The 24,561-nt window shown below is 47.4% G+C and overlaps 1 protein-coding gene across 2 annotated transcripts in view; it reads right to left on the bottom strand.

The window, feature by feature from the left end:
• Window positions 1-885: 885 nt before the first annotated feature.
• Window positions 886-24,561, bottom strand: part of LOC135054876 (oocyte zinc finger protein XlCOF7.1-like) — a 30,441-nt gene continuing 6,765 nt past the window's right edge. For both annotated transcript variants that reach the window (XM_063958297.1, XM_063958298.1), the window contains 4 exons: window positions 4,739-4,925; window positions 4,457-4,648; window positions 3,463-3,583; window positions 886-3,362 (listed from right to left, as the gene is read on the bottom strand). In XM_063958297.1, the coding sequence (XP_063814367.1) occupies window positions 1,645-3,362; window positions 3,463-3,583; window positions 4,457-4,648; window positions 4,739-4,925 (2,218 nt within the window). In that variant the 3' untranslated portion in view covers window positions 886-1,644. The remainder of the gene's footprint in view (window positions 3,363-3,462; window positions 3,584-4,456; window positions 4,649-4,738; window positions 4,926-24,561) is intronic.

The raw sequence follows: 24,561 nt of genomic DNA, 5'->3' as shown, positions 1-24,561 counted from the left end.
GAAAATGGTGCTGAGTAGTGAGCTGGCTGCCTGAGGAAGAAGCTCCGCCCTTTTTACCTCAGAAACTTTTCATAATATTTATACTGGCGGGGGTAGGGCTGTGCCTGGGCATCTTATGCCCCCTTTTAGCCAGTTTGAGGTATTTTTCTAGCTGCCCAAGGCGCCCCCCCTGCGTCCTGCACCCTGTAGTGCCTGTGTGTGTGGGCAGCAATGGCACGCTGCGCTCCCGCCAGCCGCGCCGCACCTCAGCCGTCACTTACTTGATTGAAGATCATTCTTCTCATACTCACCTGTCTTCTGACTTCTGGCTCTGTGAGGGGGGTGACGGCGTGCTGTGGGAGTGAGCATCTAGACACGGCTAGCGTTCAGTTCCCTTCAGGAGCTAATGGTGTCCTGTCAGCCAGAAGCAGAGCCATGAAACTCTGAGGAAGTTGGTTCTGCTTCTGCCCCCTCAGTCCCACGAAGCAGGGAGTCTGATGCCAGCAGATCTCCCTGAAAATAAAAAACCTAACATAAGTCTTTTCAGAGAAACTCAGTAGAGCTCCTCAGAGTGCATCCAGTCGACCTGGGCACATTTCTAAAACTGAGGTCTGGAGGAGGGGCATAGAGGGAGGAGCCAGTTCACACCCAATGAAAAGTCTTTAGAGTGCCCATGTCTCCTGCGGATCCCGTCTATACCCCATGGTCTTGATGTCGTCCCCAGCATCCTCTATCACGTATGAGAAAATGTATTAACGCATAATAGTTGCCATATTTCCAATGGAATTATTACACTCATTTCCCAATCATGTACTATTCTTTGACAACAAAAAGTATAAATTACACCCTAGAATATATTTTATTGATTCCAAAAGTATAAAAAAAACAAACACATTCACACAGTAATTCAAACCATATTCAAATATCCACACCTTTATTTTTCAGCACCACATTAAACAACTGGTGTTTAGGTCCATTTTATTTTAATGAGTAACCCTGAGTTAGTTTATACACTGTAGCTTTAGAGGGTATAAGAATTGTGGCAAATTACATCGAGTAGTCTCTACTGACCCAAAGGATGCTACTTGAAAGAAAGTGACGACCTGATCTTTCAGTGTCGACGTCTGAAATGGCGACATTCTCAGATAGCCAAAGGTTAGGCTGAGGGACGGAAGGACTAGGATTAGGCACTAACGGGAGGGTTAGGGACATTAGTCACTGCAGGAGGAGCCGCAGGATCAGCTAGAACGCAGTCAGATGACTGCCGGACCCCGGAAGATAACGCTGGACCCACCAAACAAGTTAAGCAACCGCTGGACCAACAAGGAATATTTTGTAGACCTTCTAATTATGTCAACATTTCATCTGTGTCGACAAGACAAATGTCAACAAAATATACCCAACTAGGTCAGCTCATGCCAGTCTAATTGTTAGAGATTGCTATCATGAAAAAATGAGGTATAAATTCATAAAATAATTTTTTTTTTAATTTTTTTTAGAAATAACTTATCTTGTAACACTCTTTCCTTTTGCATAAACTTCATATAAGAAGGAATGGGTACGTTATGTCAACAGTAACAAGGTCCAGGATCTAGTGGCTGCTAACATACTGACTGCATACCTTAAGGACCATCAAATTTGGTCATCTCCTGCGGAAATTGGCTTTTACGGAACATACTGTAAGTTACCACTGAAGCTTCTTTGGTGGACGGACTGGTGTCTAAGGAGGTCCGAGTTGCAGGAAAATCCTTTGCCACATTCGACGCATGAATGCGGCCTATCTCCGTTGTGAATCCTTTGATGCCTAACCAGGGCGGACTTAAATGAGAAACATTTCCTACAAACAGCACAGGAAAATGGTTTCTCTCCAGTGTGCACCGTCACATGTCTGACGAGCTCTGACTTACAAGCAAAGCCTTTCCCACACCCAAAACAATTAAACATGACGTCTCCTTGGTGGATGACCCTCTTATGTTTAGCAAGGCCTGCTTTCCTTCTAAAACACTTTCCACAGTCAGAGCAAATAAACGGACTGTTGCTGAAGTGTCTGCTCTGATGCTGCAGGAAATGCTCGCTGCTATAGAATTGTTCCCCACATTCCGGGCAGGAGAAAGACTTCTCTTCGGTGTTAACGCCCTGACCTTTGCCAACACTCGGGTCATCGCCAACAAACGTTCCGTTCTCAGAGCATGCATCCGACTTCCTTCCATCATGGATTTCCTGATGCAACAGGAGGTGAGCTTTTGTAATGAAACTCTTCCTGCATGTGGGACACACAAACAGTTTCTGACCTGTGTGAGTCTTCTGATGCGTAGCGAGGCCGGTACGGCTAAAGAACCGCCTCCCACAATCAGGGCATGCGTACGGCCGCCTGATGTGGACTACCCGGTGCGTAACAAGCTCGAATTTGCTTATAAAACCTTCTCCACATTGCTGGCATTTAAATGGCTTATCTGCAGTCTCGCGTGAACTCGGCACAGATTTATGGCTAGACGGCATTCTCCTGTTATCATGCGGGACCGATTTTGCTGCCAGTTGACTTTCTGGAGGTGGGACCAGGTTTGGCCGAGCAGTGACAGACTTCCCGTATTCAGGGCAGATAAAGGATCCAGGCTGCATATGGACAGTCTGATGCTTAGTAAGTTCTGACTCACTGGTGAACTGCTGCCCACACTTTGAACAGACGTATGTCTTGTCTGTGCTCTGCGGTGTATCGAGGCACAGATACCCTGTTTTATTATATGGTCTGTTAATATTACTTTTAGACTTTTCTAGGACAGCATTATATTTTGCCTTTGCATTAGCAGTCCAGTTATATGGTTCCCCAGTGATGGTGCATTGTGTCTGTCTACAATCTGCGGGTGTGTAACTTCCGGTGCCTGTGATAGGTCCTTCTTCATATTGCATCAATTCCTCATTAACAGGGACAGGTGTATACGGGGGGTTATCTGTGGGTGTACGAATATATTTGGAGTCTCTTTTACGTAAGACTGATTTCTCCTTAATAGGTGTAGATATATATTGTTTCTGATCTGGGGGTGTATATATAGTGCTGTCTGTAAGATTTCCTCCATCACATGAGACTGTTGCCTCCTTAACAGGAGTAGACGTATATCGTCTACGATCTGTGGGTTTGTTTGTGTCAGTGTCCGTAAGGGTTACTCCACCACAAGAGACTGATTTATCCAACGTACGAGTGGGTGGAGATCGTGTATTATCCTTGGGTGCATTAGCGAATTCCTCATTCATATTTTTCAAAAGACTGGTTGTATTTGCGCCAGATGCTGGGGATACTGCAATGGCACTGTCATCTTCACATGTGCACTCCAATAAAGAATCACTGGTGCAAAACACTCTTGACGGGTCTTCAACTTGGTGTAAACCTGTTCAAAATTAAGTGCACTCTCTTAGAAAACATTTCCAATTCTACATGTAAAACACGCAATATAACCATGTACATCATTTTTTAAATAAACGTATTACCCAGTGATGTGTTTGGGCAGTAATTCTCCAAGACGTCCTCGTACAGATCCTTGTGTCCCTCTACATACTCCCACTCCTCCATGGAGAGATAGATAGTGACATCCTGACATCTTATAGGAACCTGCCACACACAATGATACAGTCATCACCCAGACACCTCCCCTGGTGTTACTGTTTAATGCCCCATTCCCAGCAGTCACCTCTCCAGTCATCACCCAGACACCTCCCCTGGTGTTACTGTATAATGACCCATTCCCAGCAGTCACCTCTCCAGTCATCACCCAGACACCTCCCCTGGTGTTACTGTATAATGTCCCATTCCCAGCAGTCACCTCTCCAGTCATCATCCAGACACCTCCCCTGGTGTTACTGTATAATGCCCCATTCCCAGCAGTCACCTCTCCAGTCATCACCCAGACACCTCCCCTGCTGTTACTGTATAATGCCCCATTCCCAGCAGTCACCTCTCCAGTCATCACCCAGACACCTCCCCTGGTGTTACTGTATAATGACCCATTCCCAGCAGTCACCTCTCCAGTCATCACCCAGACACCTCCCCTGGTGTTACTGTATAATGTCCCATTCCCAGCAGTCACCTCTCCAGTCATCATCCAGACACCTCCCCTGGTGTTACTGTATAATGCCCCATTCCCAGCAGTCACCTCTCCAGTCATCACCCAGACACCTCCCCTGGTGTTACTGTATAATGCCCCATTCCCAGCAGTCACCTCTCTCGTCATCACCCAGACACCTCCCCCCTGGTGTTACTGTATAATGTCCCATTCCCAGCAGTCACCTCTCCAGTCATCACCCAGACACCTCCCCTGGTGTTACTGTATAATGTCCCATTCCCAGCAGTCACCTCTCCAGTCATTACCCAGACACCTCTCCTGGTGTTACTGTATAATGTCCCATTCCCAGCAGTCACCTCTCCAGTCATCACCCAGACACCTCCCCTGGTGTTACTGTATAATGCCCCATTCCCAGCAGTCACCTCTCCAGTCAGCAGCTGAATGATCTTGTTGGTGAGTTCCAGGATCTTCTGCTCTTTGTCTCTCTCATGTATTAGCGAGTGAGGTGGGGGCTCCGTGATGGGGCTCTGGGTCCTTGTCTGTCCTCCTGACACACTGGGGCGGCTGCTGCTGGATGCTGCACACACACAGCACTCCTTCTCAGCAACGTAATCCTATTTATTCAAGGAACATGAATGATTGTAACTATACAGATATGGAACTTTGAGAGTACCTGTCAGTGTGACATTCCCAGAATCTCTCACCTTTCCAGTAAGAAGGTGGATTATCTTCAGGGTCAGATTTAATATAGTCTCAGTCATGTGACTCCGCTTCCTGTCCATTTTCATGAACTCTGTCGAATGGTCTACATAGGATGCTTTTATGTTGGCAGGTCTCTTCTCCACACAACGTTTCTGACAGGCATTCACTTTCACATTCCTCACAGTATACCTGTATAGGAGGGAGAAAAGAAAATCCTGGATATGAGAGGAGATACAAGCTTGTATATATCAATGCACAAAGGGCCTGATTCAGATGTGGATGGAGAGGCTATCGCTCAGGCTTAACATGGAAGCAGCAGCGATAGCACTAATATGGTAATGCAGCAGGTGGCATCACGCCTTCTGCATGTATTACTGATCCGATACTGCATCCTAGTATGTAGTATCGGATCATCTGCGACACCATCGGACGGCTATGTGGCCCATGGGGTCACGCAGACTGGCCGGCGCAGGTCCTACCTAGGGGCAAGGAAATCTCTGTCCTCTGACGGAGGTCATGGACTCGTCCCTCCTCAACCAATGGCCGTCACTGCCCTCTCCCCGCCCTCAAATGGCATCAAACTGGCAATCACTGTCTGGTGCCGTAGTGCAACCTACGTCGCAGACTGGTACTGCACATGCACAGTACAGGTTCGGGGCATTACCATCGGTCCAATGTGTATTATATGTGACTGTCAGAAATACAATAAGCAACAATGGGGAGAATTCAATTGTTATTTTTGCTGGCAGCCAGCTGATGGTGCCCAATGGAGCTATTCAATTGTAGCTCCATTCGGCTGCCAGCGCCAGTATTTCAGCTCACCCCCCCTTCCCCAGGCTGGCTAGCTGAGAAGTGCGAAAAGTGACCCGTTTGAGCGCTCAAAGGGTACATTTTATGTCACACCCATAAAGCTGGGTACACACTACTCCAGGCATGTCAAACTCGTAGCCCTCCAGCTGTTGTGAAACTACAAGTCCCAGCATGCTTTGCCAGCATACCTTTAACTGATCAGCTGGTAAAGCATGCTGGGACTTGTAGATTCACAACAGCTGGATGACCATGAATTTGACATGCCTGCACTACACGATGAGTGTACCTGGCAACATCTTGCATGATGGGACCCAGTGGCGGGACAGGTATCGGCAGTGCATCATCAGCGACAAAGTGCATACACACTGGACAATGGGGGCAATTCAGATTTGATCGCTGCTGAACGTTTTCACACAGCGGGCGATCAGATCCAAACTGCGTATGCACCGCAATGCGCGGGCGCAATGGACTGCTACAAAGGGGATCGCCGGTCAGCGACGGGTTTGTGGGAAGGATCAATTTGCACGTGCCTTCGCAAGGAGATTGACGGGAAGAGGGCGTTTGTGGGTGGCAACTGACCGTTTTCAGGGAGTGTTTGGAAAAACGCAGGAGTGTCCATGCGTTTGCAGGGTGGGTGTCTGACGTCAAATCCGGTCCCGGACAGGCTGATGTGATCGCAGTAGCTGAGTAAGTCCTGGGCTGTGCAGAGACTGCACAAAATCAGTTTGTGCAGCTCTGCTAAACATGCGTTCGCGCACTTGCACAGCTAAGCTACACTCCCCTTGTAGGCTGCGACTATCTGATCGCAGGACTGCAAAAATAGCTGTCTAGCGATCAGATCTCAATTACCCCCAATATCGTGAACGATGTGTATCATCACATCGTCCACTTTATCGTCTAGTGTGTACCCAGCATTACTTTAGTCGGGTTTAGATGCTTTGTGCCGCTAAACCTGACACTAATGGGCATGATCAGTGAGAAAACCGATCAACTGAATATCGCCACTGCAGCAATATCAAGTGAATTCCCCCCAATGTGTACAATGAGTATTATGTCTGAATGTCAAGTATAAAACTAGCTGCAATGTATGTAGCATTATAATTTACTAAGAGAAATAAAAATAACACTACAGTGTGTCTGATGGGAACACAACCAGCTACTAGGTGTATAATGGGTATTACATCTCTCTGACAGGAATATAACTAGCTCCCATGTGTATAATGTGTATTATATGTGTCCAACAGGAATATAACCTGCTCCCATGTGCATAATGTGTATTATGTTTCTGACAGGAATATAACAAGATACCATGTGCGTAATGTGTATTATGTGTCTGACAGGAATATAACCAGCTCCCATGTGTATTATGTGTGTCCGACAGGAATATAACCAGCTCCCATGTGTATTATGTGTGTCCGACAGGAATATAACCAACTCCCATATGTACAATGTGTATTATATGTGTCCGACAGGAATATAACAAGCTCCCATGTTTATAATGTGAATTATGTGTGTCCGACAGGAATATAACCAACTCCCATGTGCATAATGTGTGTCTGACAGGAATATAACCTGCTCCCATGTGTACAATGTGTATTATATGTGTCTGACAGGAATATAACCAGCTCCCATGTATATATTGTGTATTATGTCTGACTGACAGGAACATAACCAGCTCCCACGTTTATAATGTGTATACTATGTGTCCGACAGGAATATAACCAGCTCCCATGTGTACAATGTGTATTATATGTGTCCGACAGGAATATAACAAGCTCCCATGTTTATAATGTGAATTATATGTGTCCGACAGGAATATAACCAGTTCCCATGCGCATAATGTGTGTCTGACAGGAATATAACCAGCTCCCATGTGCATAATGTGTGACTGACAGAAATATAACCAACTCCCATGTGTATAATGTTTATTATGTATCTGACAGGAATATAACCAGCGCCCATTTGTATAATGTGTATTATATGTGTCCAACAGGAATATAACCACCTCCCATGTGTATAATGTGAATTATATGAATTATATGTGTCCGACAAAAATATAACCAGCTCCCATGTGCATAATGTGTGACTGACAGAAATATAACCAGCTCCCATGTGCATAATGTGTATTATGTGCCACTGACAGGAATATAACCAGCTCCCATGTGCATAATGTGTATTATGTGTGACTGACAGGAATATAACCAGCTCCCATGTGCATAATGTGTATTATGTGTGACTGACCGGAATATAACCAGCTCCCACGTTTATAATGTGTATCATATGTGTCCGACAAGAATATAACCTGCTCCTATGTGTATAATGCGTATTATGTGTCTGCAGGAATATAACCAGCTCCCATGTGTATAATGTGTATTATGTGTGACTGACAGGAATATAACCAGCTCCCATGTGCATAATGTGTATTATGTGTGACTGACAGGAATATAACCAGCTCCCACGTTTATAATGTGTATCATATGTGTCCGACAAGAATATAACCTGCTCCTATGTGTATAATGCGTATTATGTGTCTGCAGGAATATAACCAGCTCCCATGTGTATAATGTGTATTATGTGTGTCTGACAGGAATATAACCGGCTCCCATGTGCATAATGGGGGGGGGTCATTCCGAGTTGATCGTAGCTGTGCTAAGTTTAGCACAGCTACGATCATTAACTCAGACATGCGGGGGGACGCCCAGCACAGGGCTAGTCCGCCCCGCATGTCAGTGCCGGCCCCCCCACACAAATGCAAAAGCATCGCACAGAGGCGATGTCTTTGTATTTGAGGAGTAACTCCCGGTCAGCGCAGCTCCTGCGGCAGGCCGGGAGTTGCTCGTCGCACCCGCTGGCCGCAGCGGCTGCGTGAGACGTCACGCAGCCACCACGGCTCGCCCAACGGTCCGGCCATGCCTGCGTTGGCCGGACCGCTCCTCCTAAACGGCGTCTTAATGCCGCCGTTCAGGCCCCTCTCGCCTAGCGACCGCCTCTGCCTCAGAGGCGATCGCTAGGTAACGAAAGCTGCATTGTGCCGGCGCCGCATGCGCAGTTCTGACCCGAACGCTGCGCTGCGACAAACTGCAGCGAGCGATCGGGTCGGAATGACCCCCAATGTGTATTATGTGTGTCTGACAGGAATATAACCAGCTTCCATGTGCATAATGTGTATTATGTGTGACTGACAGGAATAAAACCAACTCCCATGTGCATAATGTGTATTATGTGTGTCTGACAGGAATATAACCAGCTTCCATGTGCATAATGTGTATTATGTGTGACTGACAGGAATAAAACCAGCTCCCATGTGCATAATGTGTAGTGTGTGTGAATGACAGGAATATAACCAGCTCCCATGTTTATAATGTGTATCATATGTGTCCGACAGAAATATAATCTGCTGCCATGTGTATAATGTGTATTATGTTTCTGCAGGAATATAACTAGCTCCCATGTGCATAATGTGTATTATATGTGTCCGACAGGAATATAACCAGCTCCCATGTTTATAATGTGTATCATATGTGTCCGACAGGAATATAATCTGCTGCCATGTGTATAATGTGTATTATGTTTCTGCAGGAATATAACCAGCTCCCATGTGTATAATGTGTATTATATGTGTCCGACAGGAATATAACAAGCTCCCATGTTTATAATGTGAATTATATCTGCCTGACAGGAATATAACCAGCTTTCATGTGCATAATGCAGGGGTTCCCAAACTGTGTGCCGTGGCTCCCTGGGGTGCCTCGGGACACTTGCAGGGGTGCCCAGGATTGGTGGTCCAGGACCAATTCAAATTATTCATGGTCAATATAATAGGCAAAACCAGCGCTGGTGGCTGCCAGTCATAAAATATGTGGCCAAACAGAAGCAAATCTTGTCCCTCACCACACAACTGACCCTAAGGATGACATATAAACGCGATCTACTTAATGTAATATTTCTTTCTAAATTTCTCAATAAGAAATTTTTGGCCTAGGGGTGCCGTGTAAAAAATTCTGATATTCTAGGGCGCCGTGATTCAAAAAAGTTTGGAAACCACTGGCATAATGTGTATTATGTGTGACTGAAAGGAATGTAGCGAGCCAAGCTCCCATGTGTATAATGTGTATTATATGTGTCTGACAGGAATATAACCACCTTCCATGTGTATAATATGTGTCTGACAGGAATATAACCACCTCCCATGTGTATAATGTGTATTATGTGTGTCTGATAGGAATATAACCAGCTCCCATGTGCATAATGTGTATTATGTGTGTCTGATAGGAATATAACCAACTCCCATGTGTATAATGTGTATTATATGTGTCCAACAGGAATATAACAAGCTCCCATGTTTATAATGTGTGTCTGACAGGAATATAACCAGTTCCCATGTGTATAATGTGTATTGTATGTATCTGACAGGAATATAACCAGCCCCCATGTGTATAGTGTGAATTATATGAGTGCCGAAAGGAATATAACCAGCTCCCATGTGCATAATGTGTAATGTGTGTGTCTGACAGGAATATAACCAACTCCCATGTGTATCATTTGTCTGACAGGAATATAACCAGCTCCCATGTGTATTCTACGTGTCTGACAGGAATATAACCAGCTCTCATGTATTATATGTGTCTGACAGGAATATAACCAGCTTCCATGTGTATAAATAAGAATTTACTCACCAGTAATTCTATTTCTCGTAGTCCGTAGTGGATGCTGGGAACTCCGTAAGGACCATGGGGAATAGACGGGCTCCGCAGGAGACTGGGCACTCTAAAAGAAAGATTAGGTACTATCTGGTGTGCACTGGCTCCTCCCTCTATGCCCCTCCTCCAGACCTCAGTTAGGGAAACTGTGCCCGGAAGAGCTGACACAACAAGGAAAGGATTTGGAATCCAGGGTAAGACTCATACCAGCCACACCAATCACACTGTACAACTTGTGATAACCATACCCAGTTAACAGTATGAACAACAACTGAGCCTCATTTAACGGATGGCTCATAACAATAACCCTTTAGTTAAGCAATAACTATATACATGTATTGCAGAGAGTCCGCACTTGGGACGGGCGCCCAGCATCCACTACGGACTACGAGAAATAGAATTACCGGTGAGTAAATTCTTATTTTCTCTGACGTCCTAGTGGATGCTGGGGACTCCGTAAGGACCATGGGGATTATATTAAAGCTCCCAAACGGGCGGGAGAGCGCGGATGACTCTGCAGCACCGCATGAGCAAACTCAAGGTCCTCCTCAAACTTGTAGAACTTAGCAAACTTGTTTGACCCCGACCAAGTAGTAGCTCGGCAAAGCTGTAAAGCCGAGACCCCTCGGTCAGCCGCCCAAGAAGAGCCCACCTTCCTTGTGGAATGGGCTTTTACCATTTTGGATGCGGCAATCCAGCCGCAGAGTGAACCAGCTGAATCGTGCTATAGATCCAGCGAGCAATAGTCTGCTTTGAAGCAGGAGCGCCAACCTTGTTGGCTGCATACAGAATAAACAGCGAGTCAGACTTTCTGACTCCCGCCGTTCCGGAAACATTCATTTTCAAAGCCCGGACTACGTCCAGCAACTTGGAATCCTCCAAGTCCCTAGTAGCCGCAGGCACCACAATAGGCTGGTTCAAATGAAACGATGATACCACCCTAGGGAGAAATTGGAGACGAGTCCTCAATTCTACCCTGTCCATATGGAAGATCAGATAAGGGCTTTTACATGACAAAACCGCCAATTCTGACACACGCCTAGCCGAAGCTAAGGCCAATAGCATGACCACTTTCCACGTGAGATTTTAGCTCCACGGTCTTAAGTGGCTCAAACCAGTGGGATTTCAGGAAATCCAACACAACGTTAAGATCCCAAGGTGCCACCGGTGGCCCAAAAGGAGGCTGAATATGCAGCACCCCCGGAACAACGTCTGAACTTCAGGCAGTGAAGCCAGTTCTTTTTGAGAGAAAATGGATAGGGCCGAAATCTTGACCTTTATGGATCCTAATTTTAGGCCCATAGTCACTCCTGACTGTAGGAAGTGCAGGAATTGACCCCGCTGGAATTCCTCTGTAGGGCCTTCCCGGCCTCACACCAAGCAACCTATTTTCGCTATATACAGTGAAAAAGTCTTGCTGTCACGTCTTTCCTAGCCTTTATCAGCGTAGGAATAACTGCATCCGGAATGCCCTTTTCCGCTATGATCCGGCGTTCAACCGCCATGCCGTCAAATGCAGCCGCGGTAAGTCTTGGAACAGACAGGGCTCCTGTTGCAACATGTCCTGTCTGAGAGGCAGAAGCCCTGAGTCCTCTGAGAGCATTTCTTGCAGCTCCGGGTACCGAGTCCTTCTTGGCCAATTCGGAGCAAAGAATATTGTTCTCACTCCTCCTTTTATTACAATTCTCAGCCCTTGGGTATGAGAGGAAGAGGAGGGAATACATAGACCGACTGGAACACCCACGGTGTTACTAGTGCGACCACAGCTATCACCTGGGGTGGTAGTCATGTGACCGCCGGTCGGCTGACCGACAGTCACATGACCTCCTCCGTGAGCCCGACGGCTCACTATCCCGATGGTCGGCATGCCAACCAACAGGGACTATTTCCACTCGTGGGTGTCCACGACACCCATAGAGTGGGAATAGAACCCGTGGCGACCGCAGGTCGCCACCGAGCCCGCAGTGTGGCGAGCCCGCAAGGGGCTTGCTGCACTCGCCCCTCCCCGCCGGGATCCCGGCGTCTGTATGCTGCCGGGATCCCGGCGTCGGTAAGGTGACCGGCGGTCAGGAGACCGCCGGTCACCCGTACTACACCCATCACCTGAGGGTCCCTTGACCCGGCGTAAAACCTTTTTTAGCTTTTTATTGAGGTGGGACGCCATCTAGTCCACCTGAGGCAGTTCCCATCAATTTGCAAACTGCGTGAAGACTTCCTGATGAAGTCCCCACTTTCCCGGGTGGAGGTCGTGCCTGCTGAGGAAGTCTGCTTCCCAGTTGTCCACTCCCGGAATGAACACTGCTGACAGTGCGCTTACTTGATTCTCCGCCCCGCGAAGAATTCTGGTGGCTTCTACCCTCGCCACCCTGCTCCTTGTGCCGCCTTGGCGGTTTACATGAACCCCTGCGGTCTGACTGGATCAGAACCGGTTGGTCGCGAAGCAGGATCTCCGCTTGACTTAGGGCGTTGTATATGGCCCTTAGTTCCAGGATATTGATGTGGAGGCAAGTCTGTTGACTTGACGACAGACCTTGGAAATTTCTTCCCTGTGTAACTGCCCCCCACCCTCGGAGGCTTGCATCCGTGGTCACCAGGATCCAGTCCTGAATGCCGAATCTGCGGCCCTCGAGAAGGTGAGCACTCTGCAGCCACCACAGGAGAGACACCCTGGCCCTGGGGGATAGGGTGATTAACCGATGCATCTGAAGAGGTGATCCGGACCACTTGTCCAGTAAGTCCCATTGGAAGGTCCTCGCATGGAACCTGCCTAAGGGGATGGCCTCGTATGATGCCACCATCCTTCCCAGGACTCGAGTGCAGTGATGCACTGACACCTGTTTTGGTTTTAATAGATTCCTGACCAGTGTCATGAGCTCTCTCTATCGGGAGATAAACCCTTTTCTGGTCTGTGTCTAGGATCGTGCCTAGGAGAGGCAGATGAGCTGTAGGAACCAACTGCGACTTTGGAATATATAGAATCCAGCCGTGTTGCCGTTACACTTCAGGAGAAAGTGATACGCTGTTCAGCAACTGCTCTCTTGATCTCGCTTGTATGAGGAGATCGACCAAGTACGTGATAATAGTGACACCTTGCTTCCGCAGGAGCACAATCATATCCGCCATTACCTTGGTTATGACAATGCCGTACCGCAATTCTGAGGTACGCCTAATGAGGTAGATAAATGGGGACATGAAGGTATGCATCCCTTATGACCCGATTCACGATAAAGTCTCCCTCTTTTTAGGCTCGCCCTGACCGCTCTTAGCGATTCCATCTTGAACTTGAACCTTCTCAGGTATATGTTCAGGGATTTTTAATTCAATATGGGTCTGACCGAACCGTCTGGTTTCGGGATTACAACATGGTCGAATAATAACACCCTCTTGTTGAAGGAGGGGACCCTTGACCACCACCTGTTAAAGATACAATTTGTAAATTGCAGTTAACACTGGCTCCCTCTCTTGGGGGGAAGCCCGCAGGGCCGTCGGTGAGGGGGCATCTTCTCACAGTCCAGCTTGTATCCCTGAGACACAATATCTATTGCCCAGGGACCTAACAGGGAGTGAACCCACTTGTGGCTGAACTTACGAAGGCGTGTCCCCACCGGGCCTAGCTCTGCCTGTGGAGCCCCAGCGGCATAGGTGGATTTTTGTAGGGGCCGGGGAGGACTTCTGTTCCTGGGAACTAGCTGTGTTGATCCCGGCTCTGACAAGAAAGGACGCACCTCAGACTTTCTTGTTTCTTTATTCGAAAGGCTGCATTTAATAATGTCGTGCTTTCTTAGGCTGTGCAGGAATATAAGGCAAACTAGCAGAATTACCAGCTATAGCTGTGGAGACCAGGCCCGAGAACCCTTCTCCATATAATCCTCAGCCTTCCATATGCCTCTTAAGTCGGCATCATCTGTCCAATGTATATTCTACAGGACACGTCAAGCAGAGATCGACATAGCTTTGACTCTAGGACCCAGTATACTCATGTCTCTTTGGGCATGCTTTATAACTATATATCTATCACTTAAGACAGCATCTTTAATATATTTACTAGGGTCTCAATCTCTGCTGATAAGGTACCTGTCCACGCTGCCACAGCGCTATAAACCCAAGCCGACACAATCGCCGGTCTGGGTAGTATACTAGAATGTGCACGCTATCTGCAGGATCCCTGAGAATAGCAAGTGCTACCGTCTGTGCAAACAGGACACCCTAGGGGAAGATTCTCAACACATCCTGGCCCTAGTGGGGAAAGGATACAGCCTGAGAATTCTCTTGTGGGAAGCTGCCGTCTCTTGTCTGGAGATTCCCGCTCTTTTTCCTCATGAGAGGAGGGAAATTTACCTCAGCATTCTTCCCCTGAAACATGTGTACTCTCGTGTCAGGGACAGATGAGTCATCAGTGATATGCAAATCATCTTTTATTTCAATAATCATATATTGAATACCTTCTAGCCATCTTGGCTGTAACTTTGCATTATCGTAGTCGACAGTGGAGTTAAACTCTGTGTCGATACAAGTGTTTGTTATTTTGGATAGTGAGCATTGTGAGACTCTGAAGGTCTCTGTGACATAGGGACAGACATGGGTAGATTTCCTGTCTGTTCCCTAACCATTTGTGCAATAAATTCACCTTAGCACTTACACATATCCAAACAGGTGTCGGCGTTGTCGACAGAGACACCCTCACACACACATATCCGCTCTATCACATCCTTAGAGGAGCCTTTTACCTCAGACATGTCGACAAACGCGTACCGACACACCACACACACAGGGGATGCTCTATTTGAGGACAGTTCCCCCACAAGGCCCTTTGGAGAGACAGAGAGAGAGAGTATGCCAGCACACACCCCAGCGCTATATAACCTAGGGATTACACTACAACTCAGTGTTTACCCAGTAGCTGCTGTATATACAATTTTTGCGCCTAAATTTTTGTGCCCCCCCCCCCTCTCTTTTCACCCTTTGTGTACCAGGATACTGCAGGGGAAAGCCTGGGGAGCTCCTTCCAGCGCAGCTGTGAAGAGAAAATGGCGCTGGTGTGCTGAGGAAGAAGGCCCCGCCCCTTCAGCGGCGGGCTTCTGTCCTGTTTCTGACTAAAAATGGCGGGGGTTTTACACATATACAGTCACAGACTGTATTATATGTATTTTTATGCAAAGGTATTTTTATTGCTGCCCAGGGCGCCCCCCCCCCCCCGCGCCCTGCACCCTACAGTGACCGGAGTGTGTGGTGTGCTGTGGGAGCAATGGCGCACAGCTGCGGTGCTGTGCGCTACCTTAATGAAGACAGGAGTCTTCTGCCGCCGATTTCATCGCTTCTCTTCTGTCTCTGCAAGGGGGACGGCGGCACGGCTCCGGGAACGGACGATCGAGGTCAGGCCCTGTGTTCGAACCCTCTGGAGCTAATGGTGTCCAGTAGCCTAAGAAGCACAAGCTAGCTGCAAGCAGGTAGGTTTGCTTCTCTCCCCTCAGTCCCACGTAGCAGTGAGTCTGTTGCCAGCAGATCTCACTGAAAATAAAAAACCTAACAAATACTTTCTTTCTAGCAAGCTCAGGAGAGCCCACTAGGAGCACCCAGCTCTGGCCGGGCACAGATTCTAACTGAGGTCTGGAGGAGGGGCATAGAGGGAGGAGCCAGTGCACACCAAATAGTACCTAATCTTTCTTTTAGAGTGCCCAGTCTCCTGCGGAGCCCGTCTATTCCCCATGGTCCTTACGGAGTTCCCAGCATCCACTAGGACGTCAGAGAAATGTGTATTATGTGTGACTGACAGGAATATAACCAGCTCCCATGTGCATAATGGTTATATTCCTGTTACTCACACACAATACACCTGTGAGCTGGTTATATTCCGGTCAGACACATATAATACACATTACAGATATATAATACACATGGGAGCTGGTAATATTCGTGTCAGGTGCACATTATACACAATTCCCACAATGCCTATAGTTTGTATTTTATGTTGGGGACAGCATTGAAACTTGTTACCATGGGGGAATTCAACTGCTCCTTGGGCGCCCTGCACCCGACGGAGTAAGTCAATTGCTATTCTGATTGGGCATGATTACCGTGGATGCCTGCCCCCCCCCCCCCCCCTCCCCAAGGTAGCGAGCCGAACTGTGTGAAAAGTTTAGCTTTTCCTGACCAATAGTTAAGATGGATTTAGCTGCTTTACGTGTATAAATCAGTCTATTTGGCAACATGCAAAAAAACCATTGGGCATCTAGCACCAGAACAAATACACGGTCGAGTCACATTACTCTGACTACCTCCTACATCGGACGTCAGCATCGCGTAGCCCATGAAGTACGTCATGTGTCATGCGCTGGCTTGGTGGTTATATAAGGTATGCAATAGGCCGTCTACACGCACACCACTCGTTGCTGTCAAGGACAGTCACTGGCTTCAGCACGCCCGACAAATGGGACTGTGGGCTGGATGCAGCAAAGCTAAAATTGCTTGAAGTGCTGTCTTTTGTTATCTACCTCAAGCATACAGCGTTACTAAACACAGTTATGCTTATGTTGAGTGTCGGATGCATAATGCAAAGCTTGATGCACCCCATGATGTCACTGAGAGGCTAATATTAGACTACAATGTGTATTATATGTGAATAGCGTATGACAGAAAGGCTATTATTAGGCTACAATGTGTATTATATGTGAATAGTGTGTGACTGAGAGGCTAATAACAGGCTACAATGTGTACTATATGTGAATAGTGTGTGACTGAGAGGCAAATATTAGGCTACAACGTGTATTATATGTGAATAGTGTGTGACTGAGAGGCTAATAACAGGCTACAATGTGTTTTATGTAAATAGTGTGTGACAGAGGTTAATATTAGTCTACATTGTGTATTATATGTGAATAGTATGTGACTGAGAGGCTAATAACAGGCTACAATGTGTATTATATGTGAATAGCGTATGACAGAGAGGCTATTATTAGGCTACAACGTGTATTATATGTGAATAGCGTGTGACTGAGAGGCTAATATTAGGTTACAGCAGAGGCAGAACTCTGGGAGGCAACGGAGTCATCTGCCGCCGGCCTCCTGCTCTGAATAGGGGCACCTCTCCTCCCATTCTGTGACACCATTGAATTAAGTTATTTGATAGCTGCTGCTATCTTTTCAGGGGCCGACTTCCTCACTGGTCCCTGCACCTTACAAATCACACCCACTTTATTATACTGAATATACACATTTTACAAGTGTCATACCCAGGATTAGAAACCACAACCTATTACACTGGATGCGGCACCTTACTGATGAAGCTGTTTGCTCCTGTATAGGAAATATGACAATTCTAACTATATGAAGCTACTTCTCTGACAATTACACGTAACTTCATATAGTTAGAATTCTCATGCTTCCTCTACAGGAGCAAATAACTCCATCAGTAAAGTGTCTGCTGTTAGTGTAACAGGTCATGGGTTCTAATCCTGGGTATGACTGCTAAGAAATGTGTGATTTAAAATAAAAGATAATTAAATGTATAAGTACAGTATATAATTTTTTTTTCAGAACACTCCATACACACACACACACACACACACACACACACACACACATACATACATACATATATTTATCTTAATATAGGAAATAGGGGGGCACCAATATTTATCTTGCCTCCGGGCGACTGTGACGAACTTACGCCACTGGGTTACAGTGTGTATTATATGTGAATAGCGTGTGACTGAGAGGCTAATAACAGGCTACAATGTGTCTTATAATTGTTAGGGTCTCCTGCTCTGTGCTGCCACGTCGTCATGGCAACCGGGAGACAAGTGCTAGCGGAGTAACCTGAGCGTAGCTGATACTCCGGTTCGGGTCTTTTGCTGTGCAGTGGTTACAGGCTCTGTGCACGGCAGGGGATCCGGTGCTGGTTTTTGTGCTCACAGTCTGTGAGGTCTGAGTGGGGAGTGGACAGCACCTGCTATATAAACCCTCTTCTCAGGTTAGGCAGATGCTGCTGAATCCTTGTTGGTTAGTCAGTTCCTGAAAGCTAGCTAGTACTGTGTAAACTTTGTATTTGTTTGTTGCTTACTGCAAATAGGTCTTGGGATTTGGTATTACACTCTGCCAATCCAGACCTAGCAGTAAGACTGGAGTCAGTCATTTAACCTGCTGGGGTTCTTTTGCTACTCTGTGAACCTAGCAAGTTTGCGGCTGTATTCTCAGACTTGCCTGCCAAAATCCTTTCTCACTGTGCAAGGTGTTCAGGTGTCAGTTTAGTGGCAGTAAACTGAACCAGTGCACTGCAAGTGAGGACTAGGATTGTGGAGACTCTCTTTGTGTCTATTATTCCATCTCTGACCAAGGAGTTTACTGCCACACCCGTTGGTAACCCTTTAGGGTTTTGCTGTTGCCCTTAGCAACAGCATTTCGGGTTCTCTACGTATTAAATCACTACATCTTGCTTCTTTCCATCTGAGCATTCCTAATATTAGGGAGACACCCAGTTTCTTAGCCTTTGGGCTTCTCTGTTCACTTTGTGTTTATTTTGTTACCCTATCACCTTCTGTGTATGTAATGTCATATTCCCCAGTCTGTCTGTGAGTTCATTTGTTTTGCATCCCTCACCGTTCAGACACCAGTACATTCCTGCTGGCACTGGTGTGCATAACATATTCAGCAGCCTAATACTCCTGTTGAAATTTTGTGGGAATATGGAGCATACCCCTCAAAATACTTTGCAACAGGTGGTCGATCAGGTGCAGGTCCTGACTCGACAATTTAATGATTTGTCCATTAAAATGCACACCTCGCAGGCCGCTGGCGGAGCTCCCGCAGCAGCAGTACCTTCAGGGGTTAAGGAGCCGAAAGTAAATCTCCCGAATCGTTTTTCTGGAGATCGCTCGCAGTTCTTTTGTTTCAAGGAGAGCTGCAAGCTATATTTCCAGCTTAGGCCTCAGTCTTCTGGGTCGGAGATTCAGCGGGTGGGCATAGTGATTTCCCTGCTACAAGGAGACCCACAGGTCTGGGCATATGGGTTGCAGCCTGACTGTCCGTCGCTTAAAAGTGTTGATGCTTTTTTTACGGCACTGGGCATGTTGTATGATGACCCTGACAAGACGGCCTCAGCCGAGGCTCAGATTTCAATCCTTAAGCAAGGGCGAAGGCCAGTTGAGGTTTATTGTACGGAGTTTCGGAGGTTTGCCCATGATACCCAGTGGAATGACCCAGCCCTGAGACACCAGTACCGAAGAGGTCTTTCTAACCAGTTAAAAGACCAACTGGTACAATATCCCTTGCCTGATAGCTTGGATCAGCTCATGCAGTTATCCATTCGGGTGGATAGACGGCTGAGAGAGCGCAGGCTTGAAAGGGAGACCGAGGTTTCCTTCTTTCCCCAGGGAACCTCAGACTCTGAGGAATTTTCCGAGGAGCCTATGCAGATTGGGGCTACCCGCCTCTCCTCGCATGAGAAGACGCGGAGGAGACAGCAGGGGTTATGTTTGTACTGTGGGAATAAAGGTCATGTGGTAGTATCATGCCCAGAAAAGCCGGAAAACTTCAGGGCCTGAGGGTGATGGGAAATATCCTGTCAGGCCAGAAGTCAGAATTTCCCAAGAAGACTTTTATCATTCCGGTGACCTTGAAGATCCTCGGTCAAACTGTCAAGACTGAGGCCTTTGTGGACAGTGGGGCCGACGGGGTTTTTATGGACCGCCAATTCGCCCTGAAACACTCTGTTCCCTTAGTACCCTTGGCATCGGAAATTGAGATTTGTGGGTTAAACGGGGAACCATTATCCCAGGGTAAAATTACCTCTTGCACTAGCCAGATTTCTTTGTCTATTGGAGCCACACACTCTGAAAAATTGTCCTTTTATGTGACTGTCTGTACTTTTGCCCCATTGGTGTTGGGGTTACCCTGGTTAAGGGCCCACAATCCTCAATTTGACTGGGTCTCTGGGGAGATTCTTAGTTGGGGTACTGATTGTTTCAGGAGTTGTTTGAGCCTTCCAGTCAGGCTTTCGCAGCTAACTTTGCCAGGATTGCCAGGATGTTATGCAGATTTTGCGGACGTGTTCTCCAAAAGAGTTGCAGAGGTACTACCTCCCCATCGCCCCTATGACTGTGCCATTGATTTGTTGCCGAATGCTAAGCTTCCCAAGAGCAGGTTGTACTCCCTGTCACGTCCTGAGACTCAGGCTATGGCAGAGTACATTCAGGAGAACTTGGCTAAGGGATTTATCAGACCTTCACAGTCTCCAGTTGGGTCGGGGTTCTTCTTCGTGGGTAAAAAGGACGGTTCGTTGCGACCCTGCATCGACTTCAGGGAATTGAACCGTATCACGATTAAAAACTCATACCCACTGCCTCTCATTTCGGTCTTGTTTGACCAGCTTCGTACTGCCACCATTTTTTCTAAGATTGACCTACGCGGTGCGTACAATCTAATCCGAATAAGAGAGGGGGATGAATGGAAGACTGCCTTTAATACCCACTCAGGGCATTATGAATATTTGGTGATGCCTTTTGGGCTCTGTAATGCCCCGGCAGTCTTCCAGGACTTCATGAACGATGTGCTCAGGGAATATTTGGATAGATTCTTAGTTGTATACTTAGATGACATCCTAATCTTCTCCCATTCCCTGGAGGAACATCGGAAGCATGTACGCTTAGTCCTCCAGAAACTCAGAGACCACCGGCTTGGGGCGAAGCTGGAGAAGTGCGAATTTGAAGTTCAGCAAATCGCATTTCTAGGATATATTATCTCCCCAGAAGGTTTCCAAATGGAGGGTTCCAAGGTACAGGCAGTCCTGGATTGGGTGCAGCCCACTAGTTTGAAGGCGCTTCAGCGTTTTCTGGGCTTTGCGAATTTTTATAGACGATTTATCGCTGGATTTTCGTCTATAGTGGCGCCCTTGATGGCACTCACTAAGAAAGGGGCGGATGTTGCTCACTGGTCTTGTGAGGCCAAAGCGGCTTTTGCCCGTCTCAAAAGGGCATTTGTCTCGGCCAAGGTGCTGCGACACCCAGATCCAGAGCGTCCTTTTGTGGTGGAGGTGGATGCCTCTGAGATGGGTATTGGGGCAGTGCTCTCTCAGATGGGGGTGTCTGATAATCGCCTTCATCCCTGTGCTTACTTTTCCCGTAAATTTTCGCCTGCCGAGATGAATTATGACGTGGGTAACCGGGAATTTTTGGCTATTAAGGATGCACTCGAAGAGTGGAGACACTGGCTTGAGGGGGCTAAGTTTGTGGTCTCAATTCAGACCAACCATAAGAATTTGGCATATTTAGAGTCAGCGAAGCACCTCAATGCCAGGCAGGCACGATGGGCTTTGTTTTTTGCTCGCTTTAATTTTTTGATAACATATCGCCCTGGGTCAAAAAACATCAAGGCTGATGCGCTCTCGCGGAGTTTTGCTCCAATCCAGGAGACCACCGAGGAGCCATTGCCCATTGTGTCCCCATCATGTATTAAAGTGGGCATTACTCAGGACCTCTTGTCATTAGTCCTTAGAGCACAGGAGCAGGCTCCTCCAGACCTTCCGGTAGGTCTTTTGTTTGTGCCTCCTAGGTTAAGGCAGCGAGTGTTCCTGGAATTCCATGCCAAGAAGTCGGCAGGTCACCCGGGTATTGCCAGAACTCGGGAGTTGCTATCTAGGGCGGTGTGGTGGCCCTCGGTGGCTAGGGATGTGAATCAGTGGGTTCGGGTATGTGACATCTGTGCCCGAAATAAGACTCCTAGAGGGGTTCCTGTTGGCCCATTACATCCACTCTCTATTCCATCTAAGCCATGGACCCACATTTCAATGGATTTTGTGGTGGACTTGCCCAAATCCTCGGGGATGACAGCCATCTGGGTTGTCGTTGACAGGTTTTCGAAGATGGCGCACTTCGTTCCATTGGTTGGGCTGCCATCGGCCAGACGCCTGTCTGAATTATTTATGCTGCATGTTGTGCGCCTCCACGGGTTGCCACTTGATGTGGTCTCTGACCGCGGATCCCAGTTTGTGGCCAAATTCTGGAGGGCATTTTGTTCCGATCTCCAGATTTCTGTCAGTTTGTCATCAGGCTACCATCCGCAGTCTAATGGGCAGACTGAAAGGGTGAACCAGTCCTTGGAGCAGTTCCTCAGGTGTTATGTCTCCAAGTGTCAGACTGACTGGGTTGCTCATCTGTCCATGGCGGAGTTTGCCTATAACAACGCGGCTCACTCTGCTACAGGGATCTCTCCCTTCCTTTGTGTGTATGGGCATCATCCAATTCTTTTGACCCCCTGGACTCCACACCTGGTGGTTCCTCTGTGGTTTCGGTCCTTAGAGGTATTTGGAGGAAAGTGAAGAAAGCCCTTGTGTCTGTGTCATTAGTGACCAAAAGGGTTTTTGATAAGCGGAAAAGACCCTGCAGCTTCAAATTAGGGGACTTTGTCTAATTGTCTACCAAGAATTTGAAGTTGAGACAGCCATCTCATAAGTTAGGCCCCCGGTTCATCGGTCCTTATAAGATCACTAGGGTTATCAATCCGGTGGCATTTCAGTTAGATCTACCCCGTTCTTTGGGTATCAATAAAACATTTAATTGTTCCCTTTTAAAACGGGCGATTAGTAATCCTTCTTCCAGTGGAAGACCTTCCCCTCTTCTGATACGTGGCCAGAGGGAGTTTGTTGTTGAAAGGATTCTTGACTCCAAGATGGTTCGGGGTCGGCTGTCATTTTTGGTGCACTGGAAGGGGTATGGCCCGGAGGAGCGGTCGTGGGTGCGCAGTTGTGATCTTCATGCCCCCAGACTGTTATGCTCTTTCCTCTCGCAGTTCCCCGATAAACCCGGTGGTAGGGGTTCTTTGACCCCTCGTCAGAGGGGGGGGGTACTGTTAGGGTCTCCTGCTCTGTGCTGCCACGTCGTCATGGCAACCGGGAGACAAGTGCTAGCGGAGTAACCTGAGCGTAGCTGATACTCCGGTTCGGGTCTTTTGCTGTGCAGTGGTTACAGGCTCTGTGCACGGCAGGGGATCCGGTGCTGGTTTTTGTGCTCACAGTCTGTGAGGTCTGAGTGGGGCGTGGACAGCACCTGCTATATAAACCCTCTTCTCAGGTTAGGCAGATGCTGCTGAATCTTTGTTGGTTAGTCAGTTCCTGAAAGCTAGCTAGTACTGTGTAAACTTTGTATTTGTTTGTTGCTTACTGCAAATAGGCCTTGGGATTTGGTATTACACTCTGCCAATCCAGACCTAGCAGTAAGACTGGAGTCAGTCGTTTAACCTGCTGGGGTTCTTTTGCTACTCTGTGAACCTAGCAAGTTTGCGGCTGTATTCTCAGACTTGCCTGACAAAATCCTTTCTCACTGTGCAAGGTGTTCAGGTGTCAGTTTAGTGGCAGTAAGCTGAACCAGTGCACTGCAAGTGAGGACTAGGATTGTGGAGACTCTCCTTGTGTCTATTATTCCATCTCTGACCAAGGAGTTTACTGCCACACCCGTTGGTAACCCTTTAGAGTTTTGCTGTTGCCCTTAGCAACAGCATTTCGGGTTCTCTACGTATTAAATCACTACATCTTGCTTCTTTCCATCTGAGCATTCCTAATATTAGGGAGACACCCAGTTTCTTAGCCTTTGGGCTTCTCTGTTCACTTTGTGTTTATTTTGTTACCCTATCACCTTCTGTGTATGTAATGTCATATTCCCCAGTCTGTCTGTGAGTTCATTTGTTTTGCATCCCTCACCGTTCAGACACCAGTACATTCCTGCTGGCACTGGTGTGCATAACAATAATAAGAATTTACTCACCGGTAATTCTATTTCTCGTAGTCCGTAGTGGATGCTGGGACTCCGTAAGGACCATGGGGAATAGCGGCTCCGCAGGAGACTGGGCACAACTAAAAAAAAGCTTTAGACTACTGGTGTGCACTGGCTCCTCCCACTATGACCCTCCTCCAGACAGGATACTGTGCCCGGAAGAGCTGACACAATAAGGAAGGATTTTGAATCCCGGGTAAGACTCATACCAGCCACACCAATCACACCGTATAACTCGTGATACAATACCCAGTTAACAGTATGATAACAACTGAGCCTCTCAACAGATGGCTCAACAATAACCCTTTAGTTAAACAATAACTATATACAAGTATTGCAGACAATCCGCACTTGGGATGGGCACCCAGCATCCACTACGGACTACGAGAAATAGAATTACCGGTGAGTAAATTCTTATTTTCTCTGACGTCCTAAGTGGATGCTGGGACTCCGTAAGGACCATGGGGATTATACCAAAGCTCCCAAACGGGCGGGAGAGTGCGGATGACTCTGCAGCACCGAATGGGCAAACTCTAGGTCCTCCTCAGCCAGGGT

Source organism: Pseudophryne corroboree, chromosome 3 (assembly GCF_028390025.1).
Source record: "Pseudophryne corroboree isolate aPseCor3 chromosome 3, aPseCor3.hap2, whole genome shotgun sequence".
Classification (NCBI taxonomy): Eukaryota; Metazoa; Chordata; class Amphibia; order Anura; family Myobatrachidae; genus Pseudophryne; species Pseudophryne corroboree.
This window is presented reverse-complemented; position numbering and strand designations above follow the sequence as displayed.